The sequence below is a fragment of the Rattus norvegicus genome, chromosome 20, assembly GCF_036323735.1.
Source record: "Rattus norvegicus strain BN/NHsdMcwi chromosome 20, GRCr8, whole genome shotgun sequence".
NCBI lineage: Eukaryota > Metazoa > Chordata > Mammalia > Rodentia > Muridae > Rattus > Rattus norvegicus.
Window position 1 is genome coordinate 6,256,058 of NC_086038.1, and position 13,120 is coordinate 6,269,177.

The window sequence follows — 13,120 nt, forward strand, 5'->3', positions numbered from 1 at the left end:
TTTAGTCCCAGCACTCGGGAGGCAGAGGCAGAAGGATCTCTGTGAGTTAGAACCCAGTGTGTGTGTGCTGGAGCACACACAGCAGAGCAGACAGCCCCGCCCCACCAAAGCTCAGCCGTCATGGGCGAATGGCTGTACAGTGAACAGACCCAGGGCGAGCGCCTCTGAGCAAGGCAGATAGACTAAAGGGCACCGGGCTGCAGCAGCTGCTTCCCCTTCTGACCATACCTTTTTGCACAAGAAATTTCACTAATCTCTAGACATATAGTTATGTGAAATTGCTATACAAACTGATAATGGATCATAAAGAAGTTTACAGCCCTTGGTCTGAGAGGTGACAAGGCAGGTGGCAGCACGCACTGTCCTTACCGAGGACCAGGCACACACAACCAGGAGGCATCAGCCAGAGTTCCAGTTTCACAGGATCCAGTGTTCTCTGGCCCCCTCAGGCTCCTGGGCACAGTGATACACATAAGCTCACACAGGCACTCTTACACACACACACACACACACACACACACACACACACACACACTTCTTAATCTTAAAAAGCCCAGTTCTTCAACAGTTCTGACTTTGTTGTCATTGAAGACAAGTGCAGATTTCCACGCTGAGGTCTTGGCTAAATGTCTGGACCATAGGATGACGACAGATGGGGGCCGTAGTGCATCGTCAACCTTGCAGACCTGACTGAAGCTCAGTGCCCCATCACACATTGCAGTGCATGTTAGGAGCCGTCTCAAAGGCGGCTGAAATCCTGTCCTATCCCAAGCTAGAATTCACTGAATAGTTTTCATGAAATTCAACCCAGCAATCCACACCACGGCTTTTAAAAGTCAAACCAATAACACAATATAATCCAAAAGTAGACTGATCTGACATTTGCTGAGCGGTGACCATAGAAAAATACTGTAGTTATTTTCCCGTTAAACAATAATGATTCAGAGTGAGAAACTGGGGGAAAATGAAAACACAGAATCAGATCTGAGGTCTCGGCCGGGGTTGGTTTGTGTTGTGTGGGGACAGCGTGCAGAACGCAAAGTGTGTGCGGTGAGTTCAGAACTGAGGCTGCAGGGCGGTGATGTGATGCGACACTACCAGCCCCTCGGAAACACCTCAGATTCACCGCACACTTCGTGTGGCGTCAGTTCTTAGCTGATGCACGTTCAGAGACATTCGGGGTTGCCCAGTTTTTCACAACCCCAACTTTGCGTTAAGTAGAGCCGTGCGAGGTCCACAGTCTAAGGATCTGGGAGCCTAGGGAAGAGGAGTGGCAGGGTGGACTCAGTGCTCCAGAAGGACCAGCTGGTGCAGGAGCAGGTGCGGGAAGCCACCTTTACTAGAGCAAGAGGGCTGGGGAACCGGGCGAAGGGATGGGAGCCAAGGCCATAGTGAGTCCAGCCCCTCAGAGCAGAGATTCTGGTTTTCCTCCTGAGACTGAAGTGGGGTGGGGACTGGCAGACCCTGGGCAGGAAGCCCTTGGGGAAATCTGGGTCAAGAGGAGAGTGGACCAGGCCCTCCAGGGCCCCAGTCAGTGTGCCCCGGGGAGGCCTCGTCCTTCTGAGAGGCAGCTCCAGTTGGACCAAGGAGGGAAAGTCACCAAAATGAGGCCCCTGAAGAGACTCTGCACTGAGCCAGCGTCTCAGCTGGGTCTCCCCCGTGTGGCATCAGGCCTAACCTCGTGTGCCCTGTAGAGGGCTATGACCCCAGCGCCCTGGAGGCTGTCCAGCTGGAAGATGGCTCCACCGCCTACATCCATCACCCTGTGTCTGTGCCGCCGGACAGCACCATCCTGGCTGTGCAGACAGAGGTGGGATTGGAGGACCTGGCAGCGGAGGAGGAGGAGGGCTTTGGCGCAGACACGGTGGTAGCCCTGGAGCAATATGCGAGCAAGGTGAGTGCCGGGCACCGCCAACGCTTGGGACAGTAGGGTCTCGCCTGCCCACCACCTCTCCTTGGCGTGTGGAGGCAGGAGCTTGAAACCATCCTGGACCACACAAGATCCTATCTCAAACCAAACCAATTTCACCTGTCTAGGGAGCAGTGGCAGGCCTGGGCTCATGCTGGGCTACCCTGGGCTCAGCGCATCTGCCCCAGCTCCTCCCTCTCTCCTCTTCTTTTGACCCAGTGGGGCCATAACAGACAGCTGTGCACTGGTTTATGCTGAGAAGGGAGGGCCACTGGAAGGCGCAGTGGCTTCCGAGTGGCAGGAAGTGAGCCGTAGCCATCTCAAGCTGCCGGGACAATAATCCTCTGCTCTTGGGAAACCCTGCCTGTGTCTTTTTATTAGTTTTCCCATCCACCGACATAAGATGTGCTAGATTGATTGCTTTTCTGAGGCAGAGAGCAGGCCTGCGAGCTAGAGCAACTGGGAGTCTTGGAAACTGAGGCCTGATGAGCTCTGCTCGGCCTGTGGCCACACTTGCTGAGGGCAGCAACCTGTGAGCCAAGGGCTTGCTCCAGACCGCAGAGCCTTGGATGGACCGGACAGAGTTTCCTAAACAGCAGTTAGCCTGCAGACTGGGAGAGCTTAGTTTTCTAAAGATTTATTTATTTATTATATATAAATACACTGTAGCTGTCTTCAGATACACCAGAAGAGGGCATCAGATCTCTTTACAGATGGTTGTGAGCCACCATGTGGTTGCTGGGAATTGAACTCATGACCTCTGGAAGAGCAGTCGGGTGCTCTTAACCGCTGAGCCATCTCTCCAGCCCCGAGCTTAGTTTTCTAAACTGTAGGAGAAAAGAGGGGAATGGCTGTCTCTTCAAAAGGAAGCACAAAGCTACTCCAGGCCACTCGGGCTACATCTCCTTTCAGCCCCTATGGCCAGATGTGAGACTGAAAGAGAACTAGACGTTATCAAAAGCAAGAGCCTCGAGGTCAGGACGGCTCTGCCACCACCACCTCCAGCCCTGACTCCAGTCCTTTGATGATGGTGCCTGCCCCTCCTCAGCAGGGTCTCCTACTGGGAGAAGACACACTGATCAGCCCCAGCCTCCTAAGTGTGTGTGGTCAGCCGCCCTCAGGGCAACCCTGCTACCCAGGAGATCCTGCTAGATGCCCGGAACACCCAGCCTCCTTTACCCATCAGGGCTGCTCCAGGACTGCATGCCAGCCCTGTTTCTCATGGAGCGTGCCTGCTTGGCTGTCCCTGCCAGTCTAGATGTGTTTCTCTGCCTCAGATGCATGCTCACACATCGTGTGTGTGTGTGTGTGTGTGTGTGTGTGTGTGTGTGTGTGTATACATATGTATGCATTCACACACATACATGCGTACATACTCACACATTCACATGCACATGTATACACATACACACACAGACAAACACACATTCACACACATATACATGCACACAAACACACATTCACACGCACACACATTCACACGCACACACGCTCACAAATTCACACACACATTCACACATATACATACACACAGACGCACACATGCACATGCACACACACTCACACATGCACACAGACACAAATAAAAATACATTTCTAAGAAGGAGCTCCAGTCTGGTTCCCTCCCTTCAGAGCCACCTGAGTCCAGCCTTTGGCCATGAGGGGCTATGCCGTGCGTGCTGTGGGGTTTGAGTGAGAATGCTTGAACCCCTGGTTCCCAGTTGGTGGAAATTTTGGGGACATTTAGAAGGGGCAGAAGGAGGTGTGGCATGCCCCATGCCACTTCTGGTCCTTTCCCAGGGTTTTGTGCTTGTGTTGGGAAATGGAGGTCTCTGCCTTCCTGTCCTGTCCCCCTTCCCCCAACCGTGTTAATTCTGTTCTTTGGGTCTTAGGCTGTCAGCTGGGTCTTGTGTCCTCCCTCTCATCCCCTCAGGAGGACATATAGGGACCAAGATCTCTTTCCTCAGGTTCTGCACGATAGCCCGGCTTCCCACAATGGCAAAGGGCAGCAAGTTGGAGACCGAGCTTTCCGCTGTGGCTACAAGGGCTGTGGCCGCCTCTACACCACTGCCCATCACTTAAAGGTAAGGCATTTAGCCCGGCCCGTCTTCCCTGTGAGGCTGCTCTAGCACTGGCCTGGCCCCTCCCCCCATATCATCTGCTGGAGGGAAGAGGCACAGTCACAGAAGTGTCTGCAGAGGAAGCCGGGACACAGTGTGGGAGGAAAGAGAATTAGCATTTTGAGTGGAGAGATTGCTCAGTGGTTAGGGGCACTGACTGCTCTTCCAGAGGTCCTGAGTTCAATTCCCAGAAACCACATGGTGGCTCACAACCATCTGTAATGGGATCTGATGCCCTCTTCAGGTGTGTCTGCCACAGTGTATAAATAAATATTAAAGAGGGGGCGTAGCTGGGGAGGATTTTGCCCAGTCCCATCCCACTGAGCTACGGGTTTGCTTTTCCTCACAGGTCCACGAACGCGCTCACACAGGTGACCGTCCATACAGATGTGACTTCCCCAGCTGTGGAAAGGCCTTCGCAACAGGTAACACCTGGATGAAGGCGACAGAGGGTTCTAGATCCACTTGGGGGCCTCTACAAAGGTGGCCAAGCACAGAGAAACCACTGAGGTGCGTGCTCTCTGAAGGGCCTGCAGGAGAGGCCAGGCTCAGGAGAGGACTGCCTCTCGTATCAGTTCTGGCAGGCCCCAGCTAACAACTATGGAGGCCTGTGGCTTCTCCAGCTTTGTTTGCTCTGTGAAACAAGGACTCTCGGGTTCTGCTTCTCTAGGCTCCCTGAGCCCCATGTTCTGGAATGTCCCTATCTGGCCTTAGAAAGTACCCTCCAGGGCACTGTAGGCTTCTCCTGGGCAGGATGGAATAGAGGCTGTCCCAGGCCTGTGGCGCTTCCTGGACCATCACTCAGGATAGAGGTCCCCTAAGTAAGGCAGGTAGGCAGGGATGAGGTTCCGCTGGCCTCTCTTAATCCTCCTCACACGGACAGGCTATGGGCTAAAAAGTCACGTTCGTACTCACACGGGTGAGAAACCATACAAGTGCCCAGAGGAGCTGTGCAGCAAAGCCTTCAAGACCTCAGGGGACCTGCAGAAACACGTCCGGACCCACACAGGTAGGCTGGGCCCTGCTATCCCATGCCAGGGGCCGGGGGCTCACTCACTCTGCTTTTCCCACTGAGGCCCAGAGCCTGCAGCCCTCCCTCCTTTCCCTGGTCCTCCTTAGCTGTCCCTCGAATCCCTGTCCACCCAGGTGAACGCCCGTTCCGGTGCCCCTTTGAGGGCTGTGGCCGCTCCTTCACCACATCGAACATTCGCAAGGTACATGTGCGCACGCACACAGGCGAGCGGCCCTACACCTGCCCCGAGCCCCACTGTGGCCGTGGCTTCACCAGCGCCACCAACTACAAGAATCACGTGCGCATCCATACAGGTGGGCCAGCTGGCATGTGAGCTCCACCCTCCCCAGCCCCTCCCGTAGGCTTCTGGTCCAGGGTACCTCTCAGCTCCAGCCTTTCGCTGACACCCACTCCAGGCTGGACTGGGTGTGCACCCCAGATGGCTGTCTCACCTACAGCGAGCAGCACCCCTGTTGGTAGCTGGGTCTAGTCCGATGGGTCTTGTCCACCTCTGTAGAGTAGGACAGCTCCTAGCCACATTCCTACGGAAATGTCACCTTCATCTCCTCCAAGCATCCACTCTGCACGTGACTCTGGTGTCCAACCTCCAGCGCCACACCCTTGTCCACCTCTCCATCGTTTCTCAGCCATTTCTCCCATCCTGACACTTCGTTTTTTGCCCCACTGTCTCTCCTCTTCCGCCCGTGACTCTTAACCCTGCACCCCAACATTGCAGTGTCTGACGTCACTCCCCTTCTCTGAGCCCCCCTTACTCTTTCTGCCTTGTCTCTGGGTGCAGAGGTCCCACTCTCGTGCCCTCCTGTCTTCCACAGGCCTTCTCCCCCAACTCCTGTCCCCCAGTCTCAGTTCTCAGCCCCTGCCCTCTCCCCTGGCTTTCCTGTCACCGCCCTGTCCCCCAACCCTATCCCCTTAGCTTCCCCCTTGCCAGCCCCAGTTCCCACCCCCCTCACAGCCCAGTGTCCCCAGGGGAGAAGCCATACGTTTGCACGGTGCCTGGCTGCGGAAAGCGCTTCACGGAGTACTCGAGCCTGTACAAGCACCACGTGGTGCACACGCACTGCAAGCCCTACACCTGCAGTAGCTGCGGCAAGACCTACCGGCAGACCTCCACCCTGGCCATGCACAAGCGCAGCGCGCACGGCGAGCTGGAGGCCACGGAGGAGAGCGAGCAGGCCCTGTATGAGCAGCAGCAGCTAGAGGGTGAGGGGGCAGCAAGCGAGCGGGAGGTGGGGCTCACAGGCCTCTGCCGGAGTCCAGCAGCGGGTGACAGCCTGGGCTCTCCTCTCCTAGCTGCCTGCGCCGCCGAGGAAAGCCCCTCACCCAAACCAACCCACATTGCTTACCTTTCGGAAGTGAAAGAAGAGAGCAGTGACATCCCAACCCAAGTAGCCATGGTGACGGAGGAGGATGGGGCCCCCCAGGTGGCTCTCATCACTCAGGATGGTACCCAGCAGGTAGAAGCCCTGGGGATGGGTGGAGCAGTCTCACAATGGCCCCTGAGGTCCTCAGCCTCACCTCCACCCGGGCACCTGTCTTGCCTTTATGGTCTTTAGAGAGCTGCATCTGAGGGGACCAGTGTGTCACCCAGACCTGCTCCTCCCAGTGTCCTCATCTGACTGCCATGCATGTGCTTAAGAGGGGTCACATCAGGCCTTGAGGGTCTTGAAGCCGGAAGTCTACCTTGCCCCTTGGCCATGCCTCTTTGTGTAGTGTGCCTCTTCCTTCTAAAGTGAAGAGGAAGACACACGAGGTGGAGGCCCTGACCTGCATGCAGCGGGTGACAGAGGCGAAATGTGGGAAATACAATTCCAGTGGGCAGCCTTGCTGCTGCTTCTGTAGCCATGGCCCTGTGCTGTGCCCGTGCCCAGCCCAGCGCTCGCTCCCACCCCTGTGCCAGCCCAGCGCTCACTCCCACCCCTGTGCCCAGCCCAGCGCTCACTCCCACCCCTGTGCCAGCCCAGCGCTCACTCCCACCCCTGTGCCCAGCCCAGCGCTCACTCCCACCCCTGTGCCAGCCCAGCGCTCGCTCCCACCCCTGTGCCCAGCCCAGCCCAGCGCTCACTCCCACCCCTGTGCCCAGCCCAGCGCTCACTCCCACCCCTGTGCCCAGCCCAGCGCTCACTCCCACCCCTGTGCCCAGCCCAGCGCTCGCTCCCACCCCTGTGCCAGCCCAGCGCTCGCTCCCACCCCTGTGCCCAGCCCAGCCCAGCGCTCACTCCCACCCCTGTGCCCAGCCCAGCGCTCACTCCCACCCCTGTGCCAGCCCAGCGCTCACTCCCACCCCTGTGCCAGCCCAGCGCTCACTCCCACCCCTGTGCCAGCCCAGCGCTCGCTCCCACCCCTGTGCCCAGCCCAGCCCAGCGCTCACTCCCACCCCTGTGCCCAGCCCAGCGCTCACTCCCACCCCTGTGCCAGCCCAGCGCTCACTCCCACCCCTGTGCCCAGCCCAGCCCAGCGCTCATTCCCACCCCTGTGCCAGCCCAGCGCTCGCTCCCACCCCTGTGCCAGCCCAGCGCTCGCTCCCACCCCTGTGCCCAGCCCAGCGCTCACTCCCACCCCTGTGCCCAGCCCAGCCCAGCGCTCACTCCCACCCCTGTGCCAGCCCAGAGCTCACTCCCACCCCCTGTGCCAGCCCAGCGCTCGCTCCCACCCCTGTGCCCAGCCCAGCGCTCACTCCCACCCCTGTGCCAGCCCAGAGCTCGCTCCCACCCCTGTGCCAGCCCAGCGCTCACTCCCACCCCTGTGCCAGCCCAGCGCTCACTCCCACCCCTGTGCCAGCCCAGCGCTCACTCCCACCCCTGTGCCAGCCCAGCGCTCACTCCCACCCCTGTGCCAGCCCAGCGCTCGCTCCCACCCCTGTGCCAGCCCAGCGCTCGCTCCCACCCCTGTGCCAGCCCAGCGCTCGCTCCCACCCCTGTGCCCAGCCCAGCGCTCGCTCCCACCCCTGTGCCAGCCCAGCGCTCGCTCCCACCCCTGTGCCAGCCCAGCGCTCGCTCCCACCCCTGTGCCAGCCCAGCGCTCGCTCCCACCCCTGTGCCAGCCCAGCGCTCGCTCCCACCCCTGTGCCAGCCCAGCGCTCGCTCCCACCCCTGTGCCCAGCCCAGCCCAGCGCTCATTCCCACCCCTGTGCCAGCCCAGCGCTCGCTCCCACCCCTGTGCCAGCCCAGCGCTCGCTCCCACCCCTGTGCCCAGCCCAGCGCTCACTCCCACCCCTGTGCCCAGCCCAGCCCAGCGCTCACTCCCACCCCTGTGCCAGCCCAGAGCTCACTCCCACCCCCTGTGCCAGCCCAGCGCTCGCTCCCACCCCTGTGCCCAGCCCAGCGCTCACTCCCACCCCTGTGCCCAGCCCAGCCCAGCGCTCACTCCCACCCCTGTGCCAGCCCAGAGCTCACTCCCACCCCCTGTGCCAGCCCAGCGCTCGCTCCCACCCCTGTGCCAGCCCAGCGCTCGCTCCCACCCCTGTGCCAGCCCAGCGCTCGCTCCCACCCCTGTGCCCAGCCCAGCGCTCACTCCCACCCCTGTGCCCAGCCCAGCCCAGCGCTCGCTCCCACCCCTGTGCCAGCCCAGCGCTCGCTCCCACCCCTGTGCCAGCCCAGCGCTCACTCCCACCCCTGTGCCCAGCCCAGCGCTCACTCCCACCCCTGTGCCAGCCCAGCGCTCACTCCCACCCCTGTGCCAGCCCAGCGCTCACTCCCACCCCTGTGCCCAGCCCAGCGCTCACTCCCACCCCTGTGCCAGCCCAGCGCTCACTCCCACCCCTGTGCCCAGCCCAGCGCTCGCTCCCACCCCTGTGCCAGCCCAGCGCTCGCTCCCACCCCTGTGCCAGCCCAGCGCTCGCTCCCACCCCTGTGCCCAGCCCAGCGCTCGCTCCCACCCCTGTGCCAGCCCAGCGCTCGCTCCCACCCCTGTGCCAGCCCAGCGCTCACTCCCACCCCTGTGCCAGCCCAGCGCTCGCTCCCACCCCTGTGCCAGCCCAGCGCTCACTCCCACCCCTGTGCCCGGGAGCTGAGCTCAGCTTGCTGAGGGCAGTAGGTGGACCTCCCCTGCTGCTCCAGCACACCTCCCTCCTATCTGCAGGTCAGCCTGTCCCCAGAAGACCTGCAGGCCCTGGGGAGTGCCATCAGTGTGGTGACACAGCACAGAAGCACCACCCTTACCATCCCCGGTCATCAGGAAGAACTGGCCACGTCTGGCACACATACGGTCACCATGGTCAGCGCCGATGGCACACAGACTCAGCCCGTAAGATCAGGCCGTTTCCTTGTTGTCTGGAAAACCTTGTCATGGGGATCAGAGGGCATTCAATGCGCTGACCAAACCAACCAAGGTTTCTTAGGAGACAAAGATACCATAAAAAGTCTCCTTGCCAGGACTAGTGGTTTGGGCCTGTAACTGAGGCAGGAGGACTACAACTTTAAGGTCAGTCAGGGCTAAGCAGGGTGTGTGGTCCAGCTCAGGAAAAGAGCTGCCATCTGACATATGTGAAGTCTCCCCTCAAAGGCCAGGTGTGGTGATGCACACCTTTAATCCCAGACCTTCCTGCAGAGGCAGGAAGGTGTCTGTGAGTACAAGGTCAGCCTGATCTATATTATAACAGTCTCTAGGACCACAAAGAGAGCATTCAAAAACAAACAAATCCAGTCCCCTCAGCAACCTTCATCTTTGAAAGACGTCTTCAGACAGCGTGCAGGACAGGCGCAGTGGCCCACAGTGGCCTACAGCTGTAATCCCAGCAACTTGGACCTGGATGACAGCTTACCAAGACCCTGTCTCAAAAAATACAAAACTAGGACTAGGGGTATAGCTCAGTGGCTATGTACACCCAAGTCCCTAAGGTCAGTCCCCAGTGCTGGTACTACCGCCCTGACAGCCTCCAAGAAAATCCTGCACTTTGAAGAAAAAAAAAATCCAACTGTAATCAGTTCTAAATCCCGGGCTTTCGGAGTGGCCACAGTGGTTTTCTCCGTTCCCAGCCCCAGTGTCAGCAGGAACAAGGTCTTTCTGCTTCTGTGTTTTCAGGTCACAATCATTACCTCTGGGGCCTTGGTGACCGAGGACTCGAGTGTGGCATCTCTTCACCACCAACAGGTGGCACTGTTGGCCACAGCAAACGGAACACACATCGCTGTGCAGGTGGGTTGAGGAAGGGAGGGAGTGGGATCCTGACCTGAGCGGGCAGTGAGGGGAGAGGGGTGGGGAGGGGAGGATGAGGGGAGGGGCAGTGAGGGGAGGGGGAGAGGAGGATGAGGGGAGGGGCAGTGAGGGGAGGGGGAGAGGAGGGTGAAGGGAGGGGCAGTGAGGGGAGGGGGGTGGGGAGGGGCAGTGAGGGGAGGGGCGTGGGGAGGGGCAGTGAGGGGAGGGGGGGTGGGGAGGGGAGGGTGAAGGGAGGGGCAGTGAGGGGAGGGGGGTGGGGAGGGGCAGTGAGGGGAGGGGGGTGGGGAGGGGCAGTGAGGGGAGGGGTGGGGAGGGGAGGGTGAAGGGAGGGGCAGTGAGGGGAGGGGTGGGGAGGGGCAGTGAGGGGAGGGGGAGGGGAGGGTGAAGGGAGGGGCAGTGAGAGGAGGGGGGGGTGGGGAGGGGAGGGTGAAGGGAGGGGCAGTGAGGGGAGGGGCGTGGGGAGGGGCAGTGAGGGGAGGGGGGGTGGGGAGGGGAGGGTGAAGGGAGGGGCAGTGAGGGGAGGGGGGTGGGGAGGGGCAGTGAGGGGAGGGGGTGGGGAGGGGCAGTGAGGGGAGGGGTGGGGAGGGGAGGGTGAAGGGAGGGGCAGTGAGGGGAGGGGTGGGGAGGGGCAGTGAGGGGAGGGGGAGGGGAGGGTGAAGGGAGGGGCAGTGAGAGGAGGGGTGCGGAGGGGGAGGGGAGGGGAGAGCTCAGGCCCCCTCTGCCTACACCGAGGACCTGACTGAGGGAGACTGGGGAGTCCTTCACCTTGGGGTGACTGAGGCAGCGCCTCAGTCTGTGGTTCAAGCTCTAAGGCTTTCTCCTCACCTGGGAGATAGAGAGACTGGAGCAAACTCTCTCCAAGGCCCTTTCTAGTCAGTCTTTTGTCAGCCAGCTCTGGCGCAGAGCAGCCTGTGGTCCACCCAAGATATACCTAACAGGACTCTTTATCAGGGAGTTTCCCTCTAGTACAGTCCTGATAGGAAAGAGCGGTGGTGGCCACGCCTTTAATCCCAGTGCATGGGAGACAGAGGCAGGCGGATCTCTGAGTTCGAGGGCAGCCTGGTTTAGAGAGAGAGTTCCAGGACAGCCAGGGCTACACAGAGAGACCCTGAAAAGCCAACCAAGCAACAGAGCAGCAGGCGGAGTGAACAGGCGGCCTGTGGGGTCTGGAAGGAGGCCTCACCCTCTCACCTGCCATTCCTCCCCACAGCTGGAGGATCAGCAGACCCTGGAGGAGGTCATAAGCGTAGCCACTTCTGCCATGCAGCAAGGGGCCGTGACCCTGGAAACCACGGAGAGCGGCTGCTGAGCCCAAGAGGACCGGCTCCCACACCACACTGGAGAGGGCACCATGCTCATAGGCAGCCCTGCCAACGGGGCCCCAGCTGTGGCTGACCCCAGGAAGATGGCCGCGTAGGCCTCTGGGGCGATGAGGCAACAGGGAAATGGCCTCTAGTGGAAAGGGCTGTGGGCTACACCCAAGGTGAGGGCCGGGCAGCAGGCAGTGGACGTTGAGCTTGGTTACCAGGCTGCCTCAGACACCTGCTTCCCTCCCTGGGGAGAATGCTCTCCCCACATCTGTCCACTCCCTTTCTCAGGGAGCAGGTGACTAGGTGGACAAGGACTGGCCTCCACCCTGACTGGTGATACCACCAGGGGAAAGGTTGGCAGCTTCTCAGCCCAGTGCCTCCCAGCAATAACCATCTCCTGGGAGCAAGGTGGCCAAGATGCCACCCACCAGGGACTCCCCACCACCACAGTCAGAATTAACTCCTCAGGGGCCTGTGGCTGGCGTAAGGTGCCTCTTCACTTGTCTGTGGCAGAAAGACAAGAGAGTGGCCCACACCTGGACGGCTGGGGACTGGGTTTAATTTGTTTTGTGGTTTGGTTTTTTTAATCCTATTTTGATAATTATTTTTTTTCCTGCTCTGGGTGGCGGTGGCAAACGGGTGAATTGAGTATTTAATAAAACTTGCAAGTTTCCACCCCGGCTCCTCTGTCATTTCAGCACTGGGCCCTGGCGGCAGGGCCCGCTTCCCTGCATAGCCTCAATGCCCACCCGGCAGGCAGGCAGGGTGGCTCTCCGTGGGTCCCTGCAGGAGGTCCCTGCAGGAGGAGGCCCTAGGAGAGGAGAGCTCTGAGAGCTGCTGATAGGCTTCTGCCCACATCTACACCAAACAGGTCCTGAGTGGCTGTGGCCGGATCTGGGGTTGATGCTTGGGCTCGGGAGAATTCTGGGTCTGCCTTGCATTTGTTAAATGGAGCCTGGGCCCTTCCTTCCCAGCCGCCTCCCCATCCCGCACGCCCTCAGCGAGGTTCCCATGCCCTGTACCTAGGCAGACACCCCAGCTCTGTAACCCAGTGAGTGGGCAGGACATCTAGGAACCCTACTGAAGAACGAGAGAGGCCAGAGTGGCCAAAGCAGGACAGGTGCTGGAGGTAACTCCTGAGGAACAGCTGTACTGCTAACCACAGCTGTGTAGGAACATCGTAGGAGTCGGCGTGACTCTTCCTCCCTCCTATACGATGCTCTAATGAGCCCCCAGCCCCTTCCTGCCACCTGAGAATAGAGCCAGGAAATCAAGGACCAGGTGCATAAGTGCATCCTCTCCTGGGCTACCCAGAAAGCCCACATTTGCTGTTGCTTATCTGGGATCTTTTTTTTTTTTTTTTTTTAGGTTTTTTGGTTTCTTTTTTCCTGTTTTTTTCTCCCCCAAGACAGGTTTCTCTGTGTAGCCCCGGCTGTCCTGAAATTACTCTATTAGACCAGGCTGACCTCAAACTCAGAGATCCGCCTGCCTCTGCCCCCCGAGAGCTGGGACTAAAGGCATGTGCTACCACTACCCAGCCTTGTTTGTTTTTGAGGCAGAATTGTTCTTTGTAGCCTAGGTGGTCTCAAACTCA

The 13,120-nt window shown here is 59.6% G+C and overlaps 1 protein-coding gene across 7 annotated transcripts in view; it reads left to right on the plus strand.

Annotated features, from left to right (window-relative positions):
- Zfp523 (zinc finger protein 523) overlaps window positions 1-12,201 on the plus strand; it is a 33,308-nt gene extending 21,107 nt beyond the window's left edge. For 4 of the 7 annotated variants that reach the window (XM_063279220.1, XM_008772820.4, XM_039098817.2 and 1 more), the window contains 10 exon segments: window positions 1,695-1,894; window positions 3,877-3,993; window positions 4,379-4,454; window positions 4,913-5,038; window positions 5,176-5,355; window positions 6,029-6,262; window positions 6,353-6,516; window positions 9,140-9,304; window positions 10,082-10,195; window positions 11,427-12,201. In XM_063279220.1, the coding sequence (XP_063135290.1) occupies window positions 1,695-1,894; window positions 3,877-3,993; window positions 4,379-4,454; window positions 4,913-5,038; window positions 5,176-5,355; window positions 6,029-6,262; window positions 6,353-6,516; window positions 9,140-9,304; window positions 10,082-10,195; window positions 11,427-11,525 (1,475 nt within the window). In that variant the 3' untranslated portion in view covers window positions 11,526-12,201. 7 annotated transcript variants of the gene reach the window in all.
- Window positions 12,202-13,120: the final 919 nt, after the last annotated feature.